Here is a 25,890-nt window from a genome sequence, read left to right as displayed (position 1 = left end):
CAAAATTTTTATCATTTTGTTCCCACAAATGGAGCTTTCTTTTGATGGTATTTGATCACTCCTGGTGTTTTTATTTTTTGCTAAACAAATAAAAAAAAGACTGAAAATTTTAAATAAAAACGTTTTCTTTGTTTTGTTATAAAATTTTGTAAATAAGTAAGTTTTTTCCTTCACTGATGAGGCTGCACTGATAGTCAGCGCAGACCCCCCCCCATACCCCCACCCCCCCATCAGGAGAGCTGCCGATAGGCTCTCCTCTACTCGCGTCTGACAGACGCAAGTGAGGAAAAGCCGATGCACAGCTTTTCCTGTTTACATAGTGATCCGTCAGAGGCTCTTTACCCAGATCGGAGATACAGTGTGTCAGACTGACACAAAGCACCACCGCTGCGTGCCCCCGCCAGCTTGTTATACTGACCACGTCATATGACTTCCGGTCAGGATAACACAACCACTTTACGCACGTCATATTGCTATATGGCAGGTGGGAAATGCTTAAAGATCTTTTATAGCATTGTTGGGTAGAATTGCCTTTATTTTACATAACATTTCAAATCAAGTTTAGTTCACTCCATACAAATGTTAATGTATGGATAGTTATTTCAGGATGTATTTCCGTATAAAGTTACTTCATAAAACATAATGACTTCTAACCACTTGCTGCCAGTTTTTAAACAAAGAAAAAGAAAAGGGTGCAACAACCTTGTGCATTATCCTTTGATAAATTTATATTATCCTATGATAAGTTTAATAAAAGAATATATTAACCACTTCAGCCCCGGAAGGATTTACCCCCTTCCTGACCAGAGCGTTTTTTGCAATTCAACACTGCGTCATTTTAACTGACAATTGCGCGGTCGTGCGACGTGGCTCCCAAACAAAATTGGCATCCTTTTTTTCCCACAAATATAGCTTTCTTTTGGTGGTATTTGATCACCTCGGCGGTTTTTATTTTTTGTGCTATAAACAAAAAAAGAGCGACAATTTTGAAAAAAACAAACACATTTTTTACTTTTTGCTATAATAAATATCCCCCAAAAATATATATAAAAAAATTGACCTCAATTTAGGCCGATACGTATTCTTCTACATATTTTTGATAAGAAAAAATCGCAATAAGCATTTGATTGGTTTGCGCAAAAGTGTCTGCAAAATAGAGGATAATTTTATGGCATTTTTATTATTTTTTTTTTGCTAGTAATGTTGGCGATCAGCGATTTTTATTGTGACTATGACATTTTGGCAGACACATCGGACAATTGTGACGCATTTTTAGGACCATTGGCATTAATGCAGCGATCGATGCTATAAAATTGCATTGATTACTGTAGAAATGTCACTGGCAGTGAAGGGGTTAACCACTAGGTGGCAGTGTAGGGGTTAAGTGTTCCTAGGGGTGTGTTTCTAACTGTATGAGGGCATGGCTGTTTGTGACACCACAATGATCGCTGGTCCCAATGACAGGGAGCAGATGATCAGTGTGCTGTCACTAGACAGAACGGGGAGATGCTGTTTACATCGTCACGAAGCTCAACAACTCCCCGTTGAGCTCTGTGACAGGATCGCGGGTATCCCCCCGGCGTTCAAGTTCGCGTGACCCGCGACCACGGTTATGGAGCTCTCAGCAGCCGTGCGCGCGTGTGTTGGCGGCGTGCGCGCACAGCGGGAAATTCAAAGTAACGTACGGGTACTTTACCTTTCCCAGCCATGCCATTCTGCCTACGTATGTACAGGAGCTGGTCGGGAACCGGTTAAAAAACACTCACAAACATGTCACGGAAAACTGCAGTATAAAAAGCCTTAATCTGATGGCAATCGGTCTGGTATCAACAGTCTCCAGGTGATGGAGAGGACACAGGAACCACAGCTGGCTGACGCGTTTCGAAGGAGTACCTTCTTCCTTGGAGCCTGGCAGTGCTACCTCCGTCAGCTACTTAAGTACCCAAATGCATCCATAGAACCTACCCCAAAAGGACCCCAGGGACCTGCCCACTAATTGTGGGTGGTACAGTGGGGAGGGATAGGACTAGAGTGACAACTCCACAATATGTATATAAGTATAACATGTAGTACCAAATTCCCACCATATAGTGCGAACATGTGAACTCGCAGACTGACATAGCGGATCTTTATAGCCAGTGTGAGAGACAATCCAGTGCTATGTACATAAAGATGCCTGATGGCCAACCAACATTATATGTAATACTATACGAGTCTGAGTCTTCATGTGTTGGTCCATACATGTACATTGACCGCTGCTATATGTGGTGGCTACCAGAGGTGCTAATCCTTCAGGTTAATGGTCAGATTGGCATCTGGAACGCACACCATTTTGTTTACTTTCTGGAAAACTGGAAGCGCGGACCAGGCATCACTTCCCATTTGCCCACTGTCGCACAGGAAATGCCGTCAGCCGCTGTTGGTAGCATCCTCCATTTTGTTGTAGACTTCACATAGAGGATGAAGCAGACAATTCTGTCATTGCTCTATGTGAAAATATGAATAGACATAGAGCTAAGGGGGGGTAGACAAGTAAATATACATTGTCTATCCCTTTGCATCTAGATGGAACAAGGGAACCTGAGCCCCTCTGGGATTGGATCACTGTCTGCAGCAGGCGACCTATATAGACACTTGAACAAAATGGGATACCTACACATCGATGGATATACAGATGGGGAAAAGTGATATAGACATTGTATACAAATACACAAATGTGGATATAGATGCACAATACAAAAGTACTAAGCCACAGGCATCTATAACTGTAGCTGGAGGGGCAGAATTGTGTACAGTGCCTTGCGAAAGTATTCGGCCCCCTTGAACTTTTCAACCTTTTGCCACATTTCAGGCTTCAAACATAAAGATATAAAAAATTTTATTTTTTGTGAAGAATCACCAACAAGTGGGACACAATTGTGAAGTGGAACAAAATCTATTGGATTTTTGAAACTTTTTTAACTAATAAAAAAATGAAAAGTGGGGCGTGCAAAATTATTCAGCCCCCCTGCGTTAATACTTTGTAGAGCCACCTTTTGCTGCGATTACAGCTGCAAGTCGCTTGGGGTATGTCTCTATCAGTTTTGCACATCGAGAGACTGAAATTCTTGCCCATTCTTCCTTGCAAAACAGCTCGAGCTCAGTGAGGTTGGATGGAGAGCGTTTGTGAACAGCAGTTTTCAGCTCTTTCCACAGATTCTCGATTGGATTCAGGTCTGGGCTTTGACTTGGCCATTCTAACACCTGGATATGTTTATTTGTGAACCATTCCTTTGTAGATTTAGCTGTATGTTTGGGATCATTGTCTTGTTAGAAGATAAATCTCCGTCCCAGTTTCAGGTCTTTTGCAGACTCCAACAGGTTTTCATCCAGAAGGGTCCTGTATTTGGCTGCATCCATCTTCCCCTCAATTTTAACCATCTTCCCTGTCCCTGCTGAAGAAAAGCAGGCCCAAACCATGATGCTGCCACCACCATGTTTGACAGTGGGGATGGTGTGTTGAGGGTGATGAGCTGTGTTGCTTTTACGCCAAACATATCATTTTGCATTGTGGGCAAAATGTTCGATTTTGGTTTCATCTGACCAGAGCACCTTCTTCCACATGTTTGGTGTGTCTCTCAGGTGGCTTGTGGCAAACTTTAGACGAGACTTTTTATGGATATCTTTGAGAAATGGCTTTCTTCTTGCCACTCTTCCATAAAGGCCAGATTTGTGCAGTGTACGACTGATTGTTGTCCTATGGACAGACTCTCCCACCTCAGCTGTAGTTCTCTGCAGTTCATCCAGAGTGATCATGGGCCTCTTGGCTGCATCTCTGATCAGTCTTCTCCTTGTCTGAGCTGAAAGTTTAGAGGGACGGCCAGGTCTTGGTAGATTTGCAGTGGCCTGATATTCCTTCCATTTCAAAATGATCGCTTGCACAGTGCTCTTTGGGATGTTTAAAGCTTGGGAAATCTTTTTGTATCCAAATCCAGCTTTAAACTTCTCCACAACAGTATTACGGACCTGCCTGGTGTGTTCCTTGGTCTTCATGATGCTCTCTGTGCTTTCAACAGAACCCTGAGACTATGACAGAGCAGGTGCATTTATACAGAGACTTGATTACACACAGGTGGATTCTATTTATCACCATGAGTCATTTAGGACAATATTGGATCATTCAGAGATACTCGCTGAACTGGAGTGAGTTTGCTGCACTGAAAGTAAAGGGGCCGAATAATTTTGCACGCACCACTTTTCAGTTTTTTATTTGCTAAAAAAGTTTAAATTATCCAATAGTTTTTTGTTCCACTTCACAATTGTGCCCCACTTGTTGGTGATTCTTCACAAAAAATTTTAATTTTATATCTTTGTTTGAAGCCTGAAATGTGGCAAAAGGTTGAAAAGTTCAAGGGGGCCGAATACTTTCGCAAGGCACTGTATATGCCAGTTTTTAATCATTATCACGCACGTTAAAATCAGAATTTTCTGTTCTAAAATTACTTGGAACTCTCAGCCATGATATATTTCCTGAAAGCAGAGTCCCTGGAGATTACAGTGGTGGCTGTTGCAAATTTCACAATTTTTTGTTTGTTTGTTTTTTTAGAATAATTGGTGTCTATTAGTGTTTAGTGTCACTTCAAATTAATAAACATAGGCAAAGTCACAAAATATTTGAAATTGTATGGATGTTTGTTAAAAGAACAAAACCTGTTTTAACTGATACAATTTCATCACCTATATAAACAAACCATTTTATCTTCTAGGATGCCAAACCACCTGTTATTTCATTACAAAAGCTGATAGTCCGAGAGGTGGCTAATGAAGAAAAGGCCATGTTCCTCATAAGTGCTTCACTGAAAGGCCCAGAGATGTATGAAATTCATACTGCCTCCAAAGAAGAGAGGAATACCTGGATGACACTAATTCGTGGTGCCGTGGAGAGGTATACCACAGTAGTCTGAGTCCCTGATTTATATAGGATTGTTATATCTTTGCTAAATGTAGTTCATGCTACAGCATGTTTCACTAGGATATTCATTTGGCCTCTTGAATGAATGAATCTCTATATGAATTGTTCTTGCTGCACCTCACAGTTTAAGTCCTTATATTATTCCCTGTAATGCTCTAAACTGCTGAGAGCAGAAATTGATTTTGGACCATAAGCCCTGGTTCACACTGGTATGGCTGTGAAATCATGCTACTTCAGCGTGAGTTCAAAGCTGCAGATCAAAGCGATATGTACCTCTGCCTTTATTACAACTTGCGACTTTATTTAACAGAAGTCTATGCAAGTTGAAATGAAATTGTAAAAAGTAGTGCAGGAACCTTTTTCAAGGTCGCTGTGACATGAGTCGCGGAAATTTCAATGGTTTCATTGCTGAAAATGGGGTGCAAAAAAAAACAGTTTTTAACTTGTAAACAACAAATCTCAGAAAGAGGCTCGGCCCTTGCCGACCACGCTATAGCTGAATGACGGCTACCGCGCGGCTCGATAACTCTGGGAGGACGTACATTGAGGTCTTCCCAGAATCGCGCTCCCACTCCCAATGGAATATCCGTGACCGCGGGGATCCGGAGGACCTGGCACATCACGGGTCACGGCAAATGGCAGCTGATAACTGCCATTTACTGTGTGATCGCTTTGTCAAATGACGGATCGATCACTTGTAAACAAACCGGTGTCACGTCCGGATCCTCTCCCCTCTCTGTTGCAATCAGTACAGAGAGGGGAAAGATCCATGTTCAGCCAGCCATCCATCCATCCATGCTCAGCCAGCCATCCATCCATCCATGCTCAGCCAGCCATCCATCCATCCATCCATGCTCAGCCATCCATCCTCATCCATATTCAGCCATCCATCCTCATTCATCCTCATCCATGCTCAGCCATCCATCCTCATCCATGCTCACCCATCCATGCTCAGCCATGCTCACCCATCCATGCTCAGCCATCCATCCTCATCCATGCTCAGCCATCCATCCTCATCCATGCTCAGCCATCCATCCTCATCCATGCTCAGCCATCCATCCTCATCCATGCTCACCCATCCATCCATACTCAGCAATAATCAGCCATCCATCCATACTCAGCAATACTCAGCCATCCATCCATACTCAGCAATACTCAGCCATCCATCCATACTCATCAATACTTAGCCATCCATCCATACTCATCAATACTTAGCCATCCATCCATACTCAGCAATACTTAGCCATCCATCCATACTCAGCAATACTCAGCCATACTCATCCATGCTCAGCCATCCATCCATACTCAGCAATACTCATCCATCCATCGGTACTCAGCAATACTAATCCATCCATACGCAGCAGTACTCATCCATGCTCAGCCATCTATCCATACTCAGCAATACTCATCCATTCCTCCATACTCAGCCATCCATCCATACTCAGCAACACTCATCCATGCTCAGCCATCTATCCATACTCAGCAATAATCATCCATCCATCCATACTCAGCAATACTCATCCATCTATCCATACTCAGCAATACTCAGCCATACCCATCTGTACTCAGGCGTACCCATCCATACCCATCCATACCCAGCATACCCGGCCGTACTTAAGCATACTTATTCATGCTAAGCCATCCCCATCCACGGCTCATCCATTCCCATTCATGTTCATCCATGCCACTAGAGTGCCTCACAAAAGTGTAATTGGTAGTCAAATTATAGTTGACATTTTATGCCCCTAGAATGCCTGATGACGATCCCTGCATGTTGGGCCTCTATGTGGCCAGACTCTGTAAAAGTCTCTTACATGTGGTATCGCCATACTCGGGAGGAGTAGGAGAAGCTATTTTGGGGTGTAATGTTTGCCATGTACATGCTATGTGTTAGAAATATTGTATAAATGGACAACTTTGTGTACAAACAAAAAAGCATTTACATTTTCCAAAAACTTGTAGAAAAAAAATGACATGTTCAAAAGACTCATGCCACACAGATTATACATTGGGTTGTTTTCTTTCCAAAACTGGGTCATTTTTGGGGCGTTTCCATTGTCCTGTTGCTCCAGGGCCTTCAAAAGTGTAAGACGTAGTCAAGAAATGAAATGTATAATTTATGCTCCAAGAACGCCTGACGGTGCTTCCTGCATGTTGGGCCTCTGTATCTAGCCACGCTGTGTAAAAGTCTCACACATGTGGTATTGCCGTACTCAGGAGGAGTAGCAGAATGTGTTTTGGGGTGTAGTTTGTGCTATGTATATGCTGTGTGTGAGAAATAACCTGCTAATATAACAATTTTGTGAAAAAAAAAAATCTTGATTTTGCAAAGAATTATGGGAAAAAATTACAACTTCAAAAATGTACCATGCCTCTTACTAAATACCTTGGAATGCCTAGTTTTCAAAAATAGGACTCTATAACTTTCACAAAGACCAAATAATATACACCAATTAACAAAGACATGTAGCAGTATACATTTTGGCCAAAATTTATGGGGAAAAAATTGCTAATTTGCTAAATTTTATAACGGAAACAAAAATGATTTTTTTTTTACATTATTTTCTCTTTTATAGCGCAAAAAATAAAAAACCCAGTGGTGATTAAATACCACCAAAAGAAAGCTCTATTTGTGTGATAAAAAGGACAATTTTATATAGGTACAGTGTTGCATGACTGAGTAATTGTCATTCAAAATGTGACCGCACTGAAAATTGGTCTGGTTAGGAAGGGGGTTTAAGTGCCCAGTGGGTAAGATGTTAAGTGGTTAAACACTTTCTATCAGGAGCACCAATTCCCTTAACAGCTTTTCTACTATGTAATTATGAATATCTTAATTTACCACATAGTGTGTTAAACTCTGGTGCTCTTGCTGGCTCCACCTTTAATATATACAATTATTCTATTGATCTCTACTTGCATTATGCTTTGCTTGTCAGTTTCTTTAAAATTACCCATTCTTTTGTTAAGTTGTCCAGATGAAGAAGAAATAAATGAAGCAGATATTGAACGGAAACAGGCATACGAGCGTGCTGCTAGAATTAAGGATTACGAAGGTAAATCTCTAAATTTGTTTTGTTTTTCTAATTGAAGTATGTGTTATTTAACAAGTTGCCAACCAGCCGCCGCAGTTTTACTGCGGCAGAATGGCACAGCTGGGTGAAACGACGTTGTGTAACGTTGGTTCGCCCTGAGGCCACTAGGCCCTGCTTGCCCACGGAGCCGATGCGAGTGCTTGGCAGCCGCGATCACCGCCGTGCTCCCGCTAACGCTCGTGGCACACAGAGAACCGGTATCTGTGTGTAAAAACACAGTTTCCGGTTCTCTGAGGGGAGAAGAGACTGATCATGTGTTCATACAAAGTATCAACAGCGATCTGTCATCTCCTCTACACAGTCCCCTCCCCCTTCATTTAAAACACACACTAGGGAACACAATCCCTTGATCACCCCCTAGTGTTAACCCCTTCCCTACCAGTGACATTTTTACAGTAATCAGTGCATTTTTATAGCACTGATCGCTGTATAAATTCCAATGGTCCCAAAAATGTGTCAGAAATGTAAGACGTGTCCACCATAATGTCGCAGTCCCCAAAAAATTGCAGATCGCCGCCATTACTAGTAAAAAAAAAAAAAAAATTATAAAAAAAATGGCATAAAACTATCCCCTATTTTGTAGACACTATAGCTTTTGCGCAAACCAATCAATATACGCTTATTGCGATTTTTATTTATTTATTTTTTTTTTTATTTTTTTGTAGAAGAATGCATATGGTCCTAAACTGAGGAACAACATCATATTTTTTTTATATATTTTGGGGGGATATTTATTATAGCAAAAAGTAAAAAATATTGTGTTTTTTTTTTTTCAAAATTGTTGCTTTTTTTATTTTTAGCGCAAAAAAATATAGCAAAAAATCGCAGCGGTGATCAAATACCACCAAAAGAAAGCTCTATTTGTGGGAAAAAAGGACGTTAAAGGGGTGTTCCGGGCCGTTATTTTTTTTTTTTTAAGTCAGCAGCTACAAACACTATAGCTGCTGACTTTTAATAAGGACACTTACCTGTCCAACGATCCCGCAATGTCGGCCGCCCCGAGGCCGGGTCCATCCATCGGATCGGCTGCCGGCGCCTCCATCCTAACGAAGGGAAACGGGCAGTGGAGCCCTGCGGCTTCACTGCCCATTTCCTACTACGCATGCACGAGTCGTGCAGCGCTTTTTGAATGGCCCCATTGTTTTCTGGGACACACACATGTCCCAGAAGGCAACGGGGCTGCTCACCGAAGAGGAGGAAGCACAGCGGAATAGGAAGACTGCCTAGCAACAGCATTTCAAGTAAGTGAAAAAAAATTTATTATTTATTTATTTTTTATTTATTTTTTTAATGCATTTTTTTTTTTTGGGTGGCCCTCCACTAAATTTTGTTTGGGTGCAATGTCAGACGACCGCGCAATTGACAGTTAAAACGACACAGTGCCGAATCACAAAAAGTGCTCTGGTCAGGAAGGGGGTAAAATCTTGCGGGGCTGAAGTGGTTAAATACATTTAAAGATTTCAAATACACACATTATGTCTCATACCTCTATTCCTGTATGTCTCTTTCTCGTGCAGAGCGTCTGAATTTGAAGGATGCATATATAATGCAAACATTGAGTGAAAAGCTACAGCTTTACATAGACATGGCTGACATATACGGTTTTGACGATTCTTCTCAAGGATCCAAGATGAGACTGTTTATTGGATCTGATAGTGCAGACAGCCTACAAGGGGAAAGCACGCTCCTCACTGCCATAGCAGAAGGTATTGTTAACAAATGTACAAAAAAGGAAAAAGTACTTATTCTTTTAATTTGTTGTCAGATGGTTTTAATGTGAGAAATATGACAACAATATAAGTGTAATAGTACTGCTTGTTTTCTGTGTCTTTCAGCGATCTGTTGTTTTATGCTGATTGTTCTTTATACAGACACTGTTAGATATAAAAATGTAACAAAGGAGAAAGGACTGTTCTTCTTTTTTTTTTTTTTTTTGTCATTTTGGTCAGTCCTGACTTAAATGCTTTCTTCATCCTTGCAGCTGAAAAGATCTATCGCATGCTATGTCTCTCCTCCAATCCACATGAAGATACAAGCATAGGTGTTTGTGCATTACCAAGACGATCAGAGACATTTGGCGGTTATGACAGCTCTGGACATTCAAAAAGTGAGATTACATTTTTTATAAGGAATTAAAAAAAGTGAAGGTGTTACAGAATGACAGTAAAAATGTTTTGTTCACTAATAATTAAATTTTGACTTGGTTTACTAATAGTTGTTATAGTGAATGTCTACAGATCATGAGAAATACTGCCTATTCTTTTAATTGAGTTTGAATGTTTGTTTTAAAGCGCTTCTAAATATTAGAAAAGCATTGATACCTGTAAATTTTGTATTTGACAGCAGACTATCGATTGAATATCCTTTTGACTTGTAAGAACTTTTGTAGACCTTAGTGGTTGAAATTTTACTTAAATTATATGTATAATCCAAACTTATATTTGTATTATTATTTTGGATGAAGAAGGAAAGGAATTGAACCTGGTAGGTTCTATGCTGCCTGTGTCACTTTCTGGGAGCTTCATCAACTGTTAGTCCTGATGACTGGTTAGGCAGATAGCGATGGGAAAGCCACAATTTCTAAGTTTTCCTGAAAATGGTGAGTGAAAACCTTCCAAGAGGGCATCTTGTTGGTGACGACAAGAAATTGAGTTGAGAAATTCTCCTTCTTTTGTAGAGGCTTTGCAACCTGCGTCTCTAGAACAAAAAATAATCTTACAAGGGTAATCTAGCTATTCTATTCTATACAAAAATATAGCGTTGGCTGTACTTTAGTATATTAAAGTGGTTGTAAACCCTTACAACCAACTTTGACCTACAGGTAAGCCTAGATTAAGGCTTAATTGTAGGTCCAAGAAATATCTCCTAAACCTACACGGTTTAGGAGATATTTGCCGAAAGACAGGCACCACTGAGCGCGCCGCGGTCAACGGCGATATGCCGCGAGTGGCGGTTCCCATGCGCGGGAGTGACGTCATCGCGGCTTCGCTGAATGACAGTGGCGGAGCAGCGAGACCCACCGAGAAGATGGATGCGCCGGACTACAGGGGACAGCGGTGACTTCGCTGGCTCCTGTGTCAGGTAAGTGACACATAATGGACTACTATGCGATGCATAGTAGTCCATTATGCTTTACCTTTGCAGGGAATGAAAGAGGAAGTACACCCATTAGGGTGTACTTCCTCTTTAACCCAAGATACGTTTTGCTGTAGGTTTGTACAGATCATATACTCAAGCGTGCATGATATAGCTATTCATATTATTCATATTTATGTGCTTTCCAAGAAAAGATTTCTACCTTAGGGTTTATTCTCTTTAAAGAGTTTTTTTTTTTATATCTGCATTTAGCAGCAGGCTGAAGCTATACAGAAAGTGCCTTTCTTTTTCATACATCATGGGACACAGAGTCAGGCTAATACTGATTATGTGCTGAGTTATACTGAGTTATACTCCATGATTAGGTGAATGGGCACTGGTAGACCAAAGGTCTTCAGACAGGAAGTGATCCCCTATATAACCCCTCCCATACAGGAAGCACTTTTATTTTTATTTTTACCAGTGTCTGCAAGTTGGATGCCACGGTTTGTTGAGTTTGTTGAGCTGTCTAGTCCCACAAACTGTTCCAAAAATGAATCAAGGAATTGACCGATCGGATCCATTTGACACAGGCTTTTATGCTTAGATAAATGGTACCTGAGCCTCGCAAAGAAGAGTGGACCCTAAAACATGAAAGGGTACCCAGTTCTTGACGGTCCAAGTGAAAGGAACCCGCTGTGAAGGGTTAAGATTGGGCCCTTAAATTTTAAGTGGCCCTGCGCCTGGACGGGTAAGTGACACCCCTTACCATACGGTGGAGGTCTGGGCTAGCTCTAGGTGTTTTGCAAAGTGTACCTTTTTTGCTTGTGTCTGGCTGTTTTTTACCTGTATGATGGCACATGACGCATTTCACCTTGGTTTGCCATGGCGCACGTTTGTACATAAGAGCGCTGCTGGGCTCATCAGTTTGGCAGCCATAGCCTCACGTGCGCGTAGCCTTTATCCGGGCGCACAAAGATTTATGTCGTATGCGAATACAGTCATGCCCGCTCACCGGGACTGTGCACATGCATGCGCGCACGCACAGACACATGGAACGTTCCGGCGCACACCCAGCTTATTTAAGCTGTGCAGGCCAAGAATGTGATGCTTCCAGAAGAAGGCTGTGGGACACAGAGCAGGCTCTGAACAGACACTTGCAGTGCATCATTTTTTCTTACCCGGGTCACGTGAGTCACCAGGTCTTGCTTGGCAGGCTGAAGGTGCTTAGCAGGATTGTTGCATAGGAGCTTGGCGAGCCCTATCAAAGGGTCTCCATTCTGAGGTGTTTTAACTACACCCAAGTATTCTTTGTTTCCCTCGTTTAAAAACTCAGGGACTGCTTCCTAAAATGTATCAGCGTCAGGGTGTTACCACCGCCAACAGGGTGCTAGGGCCAGGGGAAAGCTGCAGGCCCAGAAAAGGCCCTGGGTCCAAAATTCTTCTAAACCCAGCATCAAGCTCTCCTTTTGAGGGGACACCCCCACTCCATCGAGTGGGAGGGAAGGCTGCAGCACTTTGCAGTCATTTGGAAAACAACAATTCAGGACAAGTGGGTTACCTCAATTATATCTCGCAGTTACGAGGGTTTCCTCCTCAGAGATTTTTAAGATCCAACGTTCCCTTGGATCCTCCAAAAAGAAACTTGATGCTTCAGGCACTACAGCATCTAGTACATCAAGGTGTGATTGTAGAGGTTCCTGTATACGAAAGGGGTACAGGGTTTTACTCAAGCCTGTTTACGGTTCAGAAACCAAACGGGGACACAAGGTCCATTTTGGACCTAAGGTTCCTGAACAATTATCTATTGATACAGTCCTTTCGGAGTCTGTCCGCTCAGTGGTAACCTCACGCCAGAGGGGAGACTTTTTGGCCTCCATCCATATAAAGGATGCATACAAGTACCTATCTTTCAGCTTCATCAGAGGTTCCTACGTTTGCAGGAACTTCATTTGCGGTTTGTAGCTCTACCCTTCAGGCTTGCTACAGCTCCCCGGGTGTTCACCATGGTCCAAGCACCAGGACTGGGTCTTTTAAGGGCCCAAGGGATCCTGGTGCTCGAGTATCTTGATGACCTCCTGCTCAAAGATCACTCAGTACAGGCTTGGAGCATAATATACACAGTGAGGTATTTGAAAAGCTTTGGCTGGGTTATAAATACTGAAAAGTGAGCCTTGAGACCAGCTCAAAGCCTAAGATATTTAGGTCTGATTCTAAACACAAGCAAGAGTATTCTTGCCACCTGTAAGGATCTGTGCCCTGAAGGATCAGGTGCGTCAGATAAGGGGCACCAGACAACCCTTCATTCGGCTCTGTATGAGTCTTCTAGGGAGGATGGTATCCTCCTTCGAGGCTGTTCCATTACAGGCCTTTACTACAAGACATCTTGTTGGCTTGGAACAGAGGAAGAATATGTCTAAAGGCTTAAGCATGTTATCTCCTCAGCTGATGGTTGCGGGATCAAAACCTGCGAAAGGTAAAATCCTTTCTCCTGGTAACTTGGAGAGTACCGACTACAGATGCCAGTCTCTCAGGCTGGGGAGGGACCCTGGAAGGGTGTCGGAGTTGGCAGCCCTTTCATGCAAGTAACCGTACTTGACACTTCACCATGACAGAGTTGTGTTACGACCTGTTACATCCTTTTTGCCAAAGGTGGTGTCGGCCTTTCATTTAAATCAGGACATTATTTCGCCTTTTTTTTCTCTCAGCCTCGTTCGGCGGAAGAGAGACGACTGCATTCTTTGGATGTTGTCGTGTCAGTCAAGGTTTATCTGTCTAGATCTGCGAAGATCCGAAAATCTGACTTTTTTTATGTTTTAACAAAAGGACCCAAAAAGGGGAAGGCAGCTTCCAAAGCTTCCATTGCCAGTTGGGTCCGTCAATTGGTCATTCAGGTATGTGGTCTGAAACATAAAGCTCCTCCCTTTAGAATGAGAGCTCATTCTACCAGGGGTGTAGGAACCTCCTGGGCTTTTCGCCATCAGTTATCTGTGGCTCAGATTTGTAAGGCTGCTACCTGGTCTTCAGTGCATATGTTCAAAAATTTTTATCAAGTGGATGTTCGAGCAGCCAAGGATTTGGCTTTCGGCCATAGTATACTGCGGGCTGCCTTATAAGTTCTGATGGCTATTATTTGGCAGGGTGTCCCCCTCCCCTCTAGGCTATTGCTCTGGAACGTCCCAGCAGGTAATGAATATTAGCCTGACTCTGTGTTCCATGATGTACTCAACGAAAAGGATTTTACAGGTAAATATGACGTAAAAATCCTATTTTTTTACTTGGTATTTTGTGTTTAAGTTCCTCACATAACACAGACACAATAAAATTTTACCAATCCATTGTAGCTGAAACCTGGTATGTTTCTTTACAACAGAAAGTCCATAATTACAAGCATTTCAGAACTACAAGGGTCCCCTTGAGAAAGTGATTCTGTGATGTTTCCACTTGTTGGGTGCAGTAATACAGCATATTGGATAGAGTGGTTATTCCTGAGCTCCAGTGGAATATAATTAAATAATGGTCAATGGTGCTGCAACTACCGTTTGGGCCAAACACTACCCAAAGTGAAGTAATCTAAAAACAATTGATGGTATTGTGCTCCAATGTAAACTGTAACAATATGAATAACAGCTTAAAACGTGGACAAAGATTTAAAACAAACACTAGATAATAAAAACCGTGGTCCGCAATGTGCAAACAAGCGAAGTACAGTGGCTGAAAAGTACTTAACGACTAGCTAAAAGAGAATCTCAACATAAAAAATAAAAATGAAGCTTCAGAATGTCTAAATGTGCAATATAGTGCAAACAAGCAAAGTACAGTGGCTAAAAGTCCTTAGCATCTCGCAAGAAAATTATAATCACACCATCAGTATAAGCGAAGCTTCAAAATCTCCAAATGTGCAACCAGTGGTGTAAGTTCCACTCGAATGAGAAATAATGTAAACTTCTTAATAATAAGGTGCAAGTAGAAATGTAGGGTGTTAGGTAACATGAATAAAGTGACACAGTGACTTTAGGTGAATCTTCGGTAAGAAATGTCACCAGCAGGTGTACCAACTTATTACCTTAAAACTGCAAGGTAAGCAGCATTTGGTAAAACCAATAGGTCAATCTGGGGTAGAAGGGAAGAAGCCTTTCTTTTCTTCACAGTAGTAAGGCACCTAAAAGGTTACAGCTTGTTTCCAGGGCCAGGTACTCAGCAGAGTAATTGCTCCCAATATGTCAAGCAGGTAGAATAGAGAAACACAGGAGAGGCTCCCTGGTGTAGTATGTTTAACACTCGATAAGTTTATTCAAAGAAAAGCAAAAAATAGGGTGCTCACATTTAAAATTAACGATATGTACAGTGTATACGAATGAGCAGCGAGCTCAAATGGTGAAACGTCACTTCCAGTGTTCTGTGTCTGACACGTATTGTCACTGTCACGTGACAGTGATGATACGCGGCAGACACTGGACCCCGGAAGTGACGTTTTCACCATTCGAGCTCGCTGCTCGTTCGTATACACTGTTTACGATTCTACTTGCACCTTATTATTAAGACTTTTACATTATTTCTCATTCGAGTGGAACTTACACCACTGGTTGCACTTTTTTGGACATTTTAAAGCTTTGCTTATACTGATGGTGTGATTATAATTTTCTTGCGAGTTACTAAGGACTCTTCGCCACTGTACTTTGCTTGTTTGCACTTTGCACAATGTTGCACGTTTGGACATTCTGAAGCTTCATTTTTATTTTTTGTATTTATGTTGAGATTCTATTTTTGATAGTCATTAAGTACTTTTCAGCCACTGTACTTTGATCGTTTGCACTTTATTTTGCCTGTTTGCACATTGCTGACCAAGATTTTTATTATCTAGTGTTTGTTTTAAATCTTTATCCACGTTTTAAGCTGGTATTCATATTGTTATAGTTTACATTGGAGCGCAATACCATCACTTGATTGTTTTTATAATAAAGCAAATTGGTATATAAAGTTTAGCGCTAAATGTGAGTATGGTTAGAATGGGCCAGGACCACCTAACTTGCAAAAGTGCAAAAAAAAATACTGATATAATAAACTAGTGACCTGTACTAGAGTGATATCAAATAAAGATACAAAAATGTTATAATATCAAATTCAAAGGCACAAAAAATATGATTAGTGCACGGAAATAAAAAATTAGTTTTAAATTTGAAAGATACAAAAATGTAACTCCTGCAGGTATTAACATCTCACGTATATAAACCTGAAAATAGGCTGGTAGTGAACTTACACAGAAAACCAAATTATTACAACATAAATATAAAACGTGAAGAAAAGTCTTTAAGTGAAAAAGTCCAACATGCAAAAATCCCACATGGTTTGATTTGGGGCGTTCCTCGGGACCCCAAAAGATGTATGTTGACATGCAATCACTGATGTGACAGTACCACCACCTGTAAAGATGTGAGCTTCCCGAATAGCTCAGACCCAAAAGAATCTACGTTCTGTGAGTCAATAGAGCTTTGAAGTGTCAGCTGACAACATGGGATGCGATATCTGGATCTGCATTCCCAAACCTTTCAGAAAAGGTCCGTCTCCACACGGGTCAAATTTAAACCGGTATAATGGAAAAGGATAGAGAAGACCATATAGCGTAATTCCATATGACAACGTAAAGTTTATTAAAAAGTAACACGCTTACATTTTAAAAGTGTTTCAAGAGCTTGTAAAATAATTTTGGTGGCAGTGAAGTCCCCGACACGTTTCATCCATCTCACCCCAGACGAAGTCTACTGAGATGAAACGCGTTGGGAGGACTCCACTTAGAGTTGTTGCAATAACATCCCCATTGATAAACATTACCTTTTACTCCTGTTCAAGTCACAATGCCAAACTATTAGATTTCCTTTTGGGTATTGTGGTCCTTTGTTGTCTCATTTACCTGTCCTAAAAAAAGCATTTAAAGCCGCAGAAAGTGCAAGATTCCTTAGAAAAAGCAAATACAATAATTCAGTCAATTAACTCAATGGTTATCTGTGGATACCATCATAGTGTAATAGTTCATCAACAATCCAGGAGAAACCAGAAGTTTTGCTATGCCAAGAGAGCTAGATCACATCCTGTCCTGTGTAGGAATTCATGTTCTAACCTTGTCACTCTTGTACATATCAGGAGTAGACAATTGGTATTGGTAGGCAGATTTCCTCAGCCAGCAGGCCTGGACCTGGGGGAGCGGTCCCTACATCCAGGACATTTGTCGCAGGTGATGGACACTTGATATGGACCTTTTGGGTTCAAAAACAAAGTGAAGAGGTTTGTATTGAGGTTGAAGCAGTGTTCCGCCCCAAAAAAAAAAAATTATTAAAAGCCAGCAGCTACACATACTGCAGCTGCTGGCTTTTAACAATAGGCCACTTGCCTGTTTCCATCAGCTGTTGGGTACTGCCGCCACCATTGCGGGTAAGGGTACCTGTCAGTGTAGCCTTACGGCTTCACACCAGGAACCTGACTGCACATGGGCGAGGTCCCGCTCCTCTCTCCTACTGGATCAGCGACAGGGAGAGGAGGAGGGAGCCATGCGGTGATGTCAGGGTCACTCCCCCCGATTGGTGCTAGTTGTGGCACTGGAGGGGGAGAGGAGACAAATGAGCAGAAGTTCCACTTTTAGGTGGCAATCCGCTTTAAGGAATAGTCTTATGAAATCAGTTGTGCAGAATATGGCATAGAGATGGCCCTGGACAGAAGAGAAAACCATTACTTGGATTTCAAGAAATTAATTTTACAGAGCATACAAAATCCCAGTTTTAGTTGCGTACATTTGTAAATATACACGGAAATTGCATTGTGTCGCTAAGGTCTCTCTGAGGTGTGGTCCCTAATTCTGGTCTAACAGAGCTTCCAATTTGGGACAGCATAGCAGTGATATATACCTATGGGTAGCCTTTTCCTCCAAAGGTGCAGAGCCACAACAGACGCCCAGAGCATCTTAATAGCAGCTGAAGTCATCCAGTGTGTGTGTGCACCAAATCAAGCACGCAAAACAAGACTAGCGACCGCTCTGATCAATTTCTAATTGGCTTTTTAAAATAAAAAGCATGTGGACAGTTAACAATAAATGTTTCCCAGTATACTTACCAGCTAATAACAAAAAAATAGATTGTGCACTGTTCAAGCAATTTGTGTTAAAAGCTGATATTTTTGTTGCAAATATATGTGAAAGCCACACTGCCTTGCCAAGGCCCCTCTGTGAAGTGTGGTCCTTAAATCTAAGCAGTATATACAGTATCTGTTTAGTAATCCTGGTGCATGTCGCTTGAAAGTACCCCAAAGAGTGCTTTTATTTTTTGTTACGCCCCTTTTGCAAGGAGTATAGCATGACAGTCCAGGTTTATTTACTTAAAAGGAAAATGTTAAGATGTGCTTTATTGTTAGAAAAATATTAAGGGCACTTGGGCCACGGTGGGGTTGATTTTCTAAAACTGTAGAGTGCAAAATCAAGTGCAGTTGTGCATGTTAGCCAATCAGCATCTAAATACAGCTTGTTTAGTTTAGCATTGACAAAAAAAAACTTGGAAGATGATTGGTTTTGCACTCTCTCGCTTTAGTAAATCAACCTTATTAAAACGTATTAATCCCAATCAATCTTACTTTTTTAAATTATTTTGGTGCTGAAAGCTGCATGCCAGGTTTAGAAATGTAATTTACCACATAGTTGTTAAAGTTACTGCAGTATTAGAATTTGAAGAACTGTCCTAGCGTTAAAGTGGTTGTAAACCCCATTCATGAAATTTGACCTAAGCACATATATCTGTAGTGTTGACTTATCTCTCTCCAAAGAGAATTATCTCTCTCCAAAGTAACTTCTCTCTGGTGCTAGTTCCTGTGTTATCGGCATGAGTCACTTCTAAACAGTTCGTCTGATACAAGAGATAACAGTAGCTGTTATCTGCCTTCCCTCCAACACCCACCCCCTTTGTACTGCTAAAAGAGGAAAACAATTTGTAACACAGTCTGCACTTTCCAAAGAGTGTAGAAAGGGGAAGACAGCAGATATGCAAGTGAAACTTGTGCAAGAGGATTGGTTTCATCTGTGTGTCATGTGAGGCTGTTCACTTCACTGGGTATATGTGAGGGTTTGCAACCACTTTTAAGATAGGGTGTTAGAGGAAGAAGTGCTTAAATAATATTTGATTAAACTGGGATTATAGTATAGGACTTAATTAAGCTGGAGTAAACAAATATGGTGTAAAAACAAGGAACCCATGTGTACTCGTGAATCTTATTTTCATTTTATAAAGAACAATATGGGGGGGGGGGGGTGACTTTGTAGGCAGCAATGACCATCAACACTTGTATACAAATTACAAAATTTATTGAAACATGATTTTAAAATATCACCAAAGTACAGGGCAGTGCATTGAGGTAAAGAAGGAGGACTCAAGATCTGTCAGAAGGGCTTCAAGGCCCAAAGTTAACTCCTATGCGTTTCAACTCAGAGTCTTCTTCAGAAGGTTATGGTGAACAGAGGTAATATTGAGTTGTATAAAAGAAGTCATCCATATATGAGAAGAAGAAATGTTCGAAAGAAACTCGGAAACAAACATAGATAATTGAATGTGATTTTACAGTTTTCAATTTTAACTTACAAAAAAATCAACAGAAGGTTGAGCATCAGTACTCATAGCCAGGGCACGCCCAAATGTGGATGAATGTACCTCACATTTCTACACGTAATTATTTTTTTCCATGAAATAAATCTACACGTGCTTCGAACCTTAATATTATCTTTTATGTATTTAAGTCTTTTTGGGCTAGATAACTCACATTGACTCTCCCTGGAGAACACTTACCCCTGCTAAGCTGTACACAACAAATCTGCTCCTACATCTTTTGGCCCCTTTTTGTCTTGGCCTTGTCTTTTGAATAAGTGCGTACCAGTGGTGCCTTGGTATGTATTGGAGTGGCTGGTACCTTACCAATTTTGCTTCATTTACAATTTTTCAAACAATTTCCATTTTACTGGGACTCTTCCCTTGAGCCATTCATCCACATTTGGGCGCTTGGATGCCCCCTGGCTGTGAGTACTGATGCTCAACCTCCTGTTGATTTTTTGTAAGTTACAATTGAAAAATGTAAAATCACATGTAATTATCTATGGTTGTTTGCTTTTCTTTTGAACATTTCTGCTACTCATATTTGGATGACTTTTTTTATAGAACTCAATATTACCTCTGTTTACCAGAACGTCCTGAAGAAGACTATGAGTTGAAACATGTAGGAGTTACCTTTGGGTCTTGAAGCCCTTGTGACAGATCTGTAATAATATATGATGTCCTTCTTCTTTACATCAATGTACTGCACTGTACTTTTGGTGATATTTTAAAATCATGTTTCAATAAATTTTGTAATTTTTATACAATTGTTGACAGTCATTGGTGCCCACAAAGCCCCCCCATGTTGTTGTTCTTTGTAAATTTATATTAGGGATTGGCATCCATTCCTGTGAGATTTACTTGGCACAAGCACTATTTTTTTACTTTTTTATTTTCCTTTGTCTTTAAGTTGTGTGCAGTAATCCAACATGAAACTATGCCTCTGTGAAGGAGCTTTCCGTAAAACAGTTCAGCCACTGCTGCTCTCTTTCATGTGCAGGGTGACTAGTCTTGTATCCATGTAGTTTTTTGCAAGCAGTTTTTAGTCACCTTTCACATGGGTGCAGACTCCAGCTGCGTTCCGCTGTCTCAGCAGGGGATCTGTCCGCTGATCCCCGCTGAGCAGGTGGATGACAGAGCCATGTCCCCTCTGCTTAGGCCCGCTCTTCTCTCTGGGCAGTCAGGTGTAAACACACCGCCTGTCTGTTTTCACCCGACTGCTATCCGATCAGCTAGATTGATGGGATCCCCATCCGTCTTTTTAGCAGATTGGATTGGATGTCAGTGGGTAAAAACGGACACATGTCCAGTTACACCTAGCACTCCATATAATAGAGAGTCCAATTGGGTCCACCTGAAAAACTAACAGGCAAACACGATCAGTCCACCCATGTGAAAGGGGCCTTAATTGCTGGACCTGTTGGGTCCCAAACACAGCTTCACTCTCTGTTCATTCAGTGTATAGCACAGTAGTATTACTGGTACTTTTGCAAGGTAATATGTGGGTTTGTAAAGGCTTTTGGTGCACATAAAGCTGATTTATTTTCATTGTGGTTTTTATTGAATATATTTAGATGAAAAAGTTTTTGTGCCCAGAATTCAGTTTTAACTGCTTCCTATCCTTAGAATGTACCCGTACGTTCTCAGATGGGAACAGTGATATCTCAGTCATGACTGTAGCTGCAGCATTGTTTCAGACACCAAGCCTTGTTTCAGCCAGCGATTCTGCACAAGGTAGAAGCGATCCAAGTGGCTATACAGCAGCCTGATCACTTTTACAGGTGGCACAAAGGGGCCCAGAATTCGCCCAGACTGGAGGTGGCCAAGTAAGCTATTAACATGTACCCACTTTAACTATGATTAAAGACATTAATGTAAGAAATCTTTATTTTGTTCTTTCTCTTAGGCGGGAGCTTTAAACAGAGGGTCAAAGAGCAACGTACACCATCCACTAGCTCAGAAAGCCACATTCAAGACCTTGTGGATAGTGAGGTAAAATTATCCCAAGAATTGAATAGATTTGCAAATGAAATGCATGAACGTGTATACATATTTAATCCCTTGGAGCCGGTGGGTGCCGGTCCCTTAAAGGGTTATGCATGCTGAGAGGCGGAGCTTAAGGTCATGTGACCGCCGTGATTGGCTATCACAACAGTTACACGATTTTACATCAGCTGCCCCGGTAACTGTGCTGGGAGCACTCAGGGCGTGTTTGCGCTAATGCACACAAATATACGGCCACTCAGAGCGAAGGCCCGGCTGCCGTGAGGCCGCATATTTGCATGTGGCCGGCACCAAGGAGTTAAAGAGAATCAATGACCATTTCTTATCGAAATCTCTGCTCTTAAACTGTTCTAATAGTACAGCCTTAACTTTCAGGGGTTAGTTGATCTTTTTAATACTATGCACAGACAAGTAGACGCTGGAACAGCTGATATTTATTCACATGGACCTCATATAGTTACAGCTGTTTGAGAGAATGCTGCCAGAAGAGAGTGCCATCTCCGAAAAGCATAGCATAAATTGCTTCCTTGGCATCTTTTTGATGCCACGATGGATTATGTGTGCATGCAGTTGGCACAAAGGTTGTTCTACATGATTTCTGTGGGCAGGAGGGTGCAGGACATACTTTCAAGGTGAGCTACTACATTTTTTTCGAATGTGCGCGTAATATATATATATATATTTTACTTTCACTTTAACTCCTGCCTGACCTGTTTTTAAGAGAGGCTAAAACTGTCCTTATGATATGTGTGTTAAGGACTACCTGAGAGAATATTCGGGACCTGCTTATGGGATAGCCTGGGGGAAAAAGAAAAAAAACAAAGTGGGAAAACATTATTTATTTATTTTTTTAAAGTAATTTATTCAAACTATATAACATGAACACCTTAATGAAAGATTTTTGAGAGTTTATGTAAAGTCTAAAAACAATTGCAAGTTCTCTCAACTGAAGACAAGCAAATTCTGGAATACAGTTCAAGTATCTGTACTTCTCAATGTAGTTTTCAAACAAGAGAAAATGTAATTTCTGCCACTAGGGCGCACTGCAGGGGAAAGGCTCCAGTTTAGTGTTTTTATTTTTTATTTTTTTTTTTTTTTTTTATGGGTTCCATTTTGTACCTCCTAAAGTTGGGTGATAGTTGGGATACAGTAGATGATTCGTTTATGTCCTTTTAGGCCTTAATTGACAGCTAAGAGGGTAAATTTGTCTGACAAGTTTGTTTATCTTTAACCTTTTAAATAATTCCTATTGATGTTTTCCACCATGACAGCATAAGGTTTACCTATAAACGATTAAAAACAGCGCATCAAAGAAACTCGTAGTAAAATCTGAAAAAAACTTTAAAATGAAATTTATTAAATATAAAAAATAATAAAATGAACACAGACATCTGATCCCTACAGGATCTGAAAAACATAAAAAACACCAATCATAAAAAAAAGACGGATGTTTGATAATGAGAGCTCCTCAAATCTCTCAGTTGTAACTTTGAGATGATGAGAACAAAAACCAATGTGCACTGCTATCTGCTCCTAGTACCTGATGAATGAAATCAAACCTTTGGAGAAACCCAGAACGTGTGTAACAAGCCAGTGTAAATGAATGGAACTGTGTTCCTAGAGTCACTCACTTCATAGATGTTCTCTGGGACTGAAGCGCTGCTGTGCCAAGTCAAAGCTTGAGCTTTGACAAAGCGCAGGCGCGCGAAACATGTAAGCAGGAGAGTCGGCATAGCAACCATTTCCATTCACAGCCTTCCACGTGACAAGCCTCCCATCGGACAAGCGGCGCCGTATGCAGTGCGGCGTGCTCTAAGCTGCTCATCGTGTATAGCTGATGCCATCTAGTGACCAAGGTTGTCTCACACCATCCAGCGTGCAGCGTACATCCAGCGTGTATTACACCTTTGCCCCCAAGCCGAACGTATCAGATGGAGCTGGTATAAACATCTCCCCCTCGTTCAACAGACTTGGCACGTCAGCGCTTCAGTCCCAGAGAACATCTATGAAGTGAGTGACTCTAGGAACACAGTTCCATTCATTTACACTGGCTTGTTACACACGTTCTGGGTTTCTCCAAAGGTTTGATTTCATTCATCAGGCACTAGGAGCAGATAGCAGTGCACATTGGTTTTTGTTCTCATCATCTCAAAGTTACAACTGAGAGATTTGAGGAGCTCTCATTATCAAACATCCCTCTTTTTTATGATTGGTGTTTTTTATGTTTTTCAGATCCTGTAGGGATCAGATGTCTGTGTTCATTTTATTATTTTTTATATTTAAGTTTTTTTCACATTTTACTACGAGTTTCTTTGATGCGCTGTTTTTGATCGTTTATTTGCTGCATCCATTTTTTGCCAAGTCCATAATGGGTTAACAGCTGCACATGGAGACCATCTACAGGACATTCATTTAAATAACGAATATCCCACGAGATAGTCAAGCGTTTTTAAAGGGACCATTCATTTGTGCGCCAACTATATTTTCTTGGTTTAAGGTTTACCTATAGTCTGGTCAGTAAATATTTTTTTCTTTTTCCTCCTCTCTGTAAAATGGTGAGACCAACATAGTTTGTAAACATTTCCCCTTGCAATTTCTGCTGAGACCTTTACTTATTGTTGCAAAATGTACTGATGAAATTGCTTACAGAAGGATTTCTAAATTTCTGTTGAATGTTCCAGTGAACACTGTTGGGGCCATAATCCTGAAGTGAAACAAACGTAATTTCACTGTAAACCATCAACGACCAGATGCTCCTCGCATTTCTGACAGGAGTGAAAATAATTATCAGAAGAGTTGTCTAAGAGCCAATGACCACTTGTGGAGAGCTTCAGAAAGACCTGGAATTAGCAGGTGCAATTGTTTCACAGAAAACAATAAGTAATGCACTCAACCACCATGATCTGTGTGCACGCTCACCATGCAATACTCGATTACTGAATAAAAAGCATATTGAAGCCCGTATAACCACTTGCCGACAAGATGCCGCAGTTGACTCGGCTGCACTGCACGAATAACCATACCGGTACGGCAGACCCTTTAAAGACTATAGCAGGCGTGTGCTGCATGGCTGGTGTCCGCTGGCCACCCGCTATCGGTCCACAGAGAGCCAGAACAGGTATCTGTCAATGTAAACAAACAGGTCCCCATTCTGTCAGGGGAGTAGACAGAGATCGTCTGTTCCTAGTGATCAGGAACAGCGATCTTTCTCCTCTTCCAGTCAGTCCACTCACCCCATCAGTCTACTCCCCACACAGTTAAACACCTCCCTAGGGAACACTTAACCCCTTGATCGCCCCTAGTGTTAATCCCTTCCCTGCCAGTGTCATTTATACAGTGATCAATTGCTATTTTTAGCTCTGAACACTGTAATAATGTCACTGGTCCCAAAAAACGTCAAGCATCCAAGCTGCCTGCCACAATGTCGCAGTCCCGCTAAATATTGCGGATCACCGGCATTACTAGAATTTTTTTTTATAAATATGCCATAAATATATCCCCTATTTTGTAGACGCTATAATATTTATTTATATTTTGCACAGACCAATCAATATACGTTTATTGTTTTTTTTTTTTTTTTTTTTTTTTTTTACCAAAAATATGTAGAATAATACATATTAGCCTAAACTGATGAAGACATTTGTTTGGTTTTTGTTATTTTTGGATATTTATTATAGCAAACAGTAAAAAAATATTTTTTTTCAAAATTGTTGGTCTTTTTTGGTTTATAGCACAATAAATAAAAAACGCAGAGGTGATGAAATACCACCAAAAGAAAGCACTATTTGTTGGAAAAAAAAGGACCTTAGCTTTGTTTGGGTACAGTATTGCACAACCGCACAATTGTCAGTTAAAGCAACGTAGTGCCTTATTGCAAAAAAAAGGCCTGGTTATTAACTGGTGGCCGAAGAGTCGCCATCGTTTGTCTTCGGTAGAATGGCACAGCTGGGCAAAACTACGTTACCTTGCATCGCTTCGCCTTTTGGCCTCTAGGGGCGAGTGCGTGCCCACAGCGTGTGCCCGAAGCCGATGCGAGTGCCCAGCGGGCACGATGACCGCTCTTATCACAAAGCGAGAACCGGGATCTGTGTGTAAACGCACAAATCCCGGTTCTTTCAGGGGAGTAGAGACAGATCGTGTGTTC

At 41.2% G+C, this 25,890-nt stretch overlaps 1 protein-coding gene across 3 annotated transcripts in view; it reads left to right on the top strand.

The window, feature by feature from the left end:
- ARHGEF18 (Rho/Rac guanine nucleotide exchange factor 18) overlaps positions 1 to 25,890 on the top strand; it is a 569,373-nt gene that overhangs the window by 487,630 nt on the left and 55,853 nt on the right. For all 3 annotated transcript variants that reach the window (XM_077476320.1, XM_077476319.1, XM_077476321.1), the window contains 5 exons: positions 4,746 to 4,924; positions 7,922 to 8,007; positions 9,564 to 9,752; positions 10,028 to 10,153; positions 21,649 to 21,734. In XM_077476320.1, the coding sequence (XP_077332446.1) occupies positions 4,746 to 4,924; positions 7,922 to 8,007; positions 9,564 to 9,752; positions 10,028 to 10,153; positions 21,649 to 21,734 (666 nt within the window). The remainder of the gene's footprint in view (positions 1 to 4,745; positions 4,925 to 7,921; positions 8,008 to 9,563; positions 9,753 to 10,027; positions 10,154 to 21,648; positions 21,735 to 25,890) is intronic.

The sequence above is a fragment of the Lithobates pipiens genome, unplaced genomic scaffold, assembly GCF_037356315.1.
Source record: "Lithobates pipiens isolate NorthernLeopardFrog02 unplaced genomic scaffold, aLitPip1_a1.2 Scaffold_13, whole genome shotgun sequence".
In the NCBI taxonomy this organism is placed as follows: Eukaryota; Metazoa; Chordata; class Amphibia; order Anura; family Ranidae; genus Lithobates; species Lithobates pipiens.
Note: the sequence above shows the minus strand (reverse complement) of the source record. Positions and strands in the feature narration are given on the sequence as shown.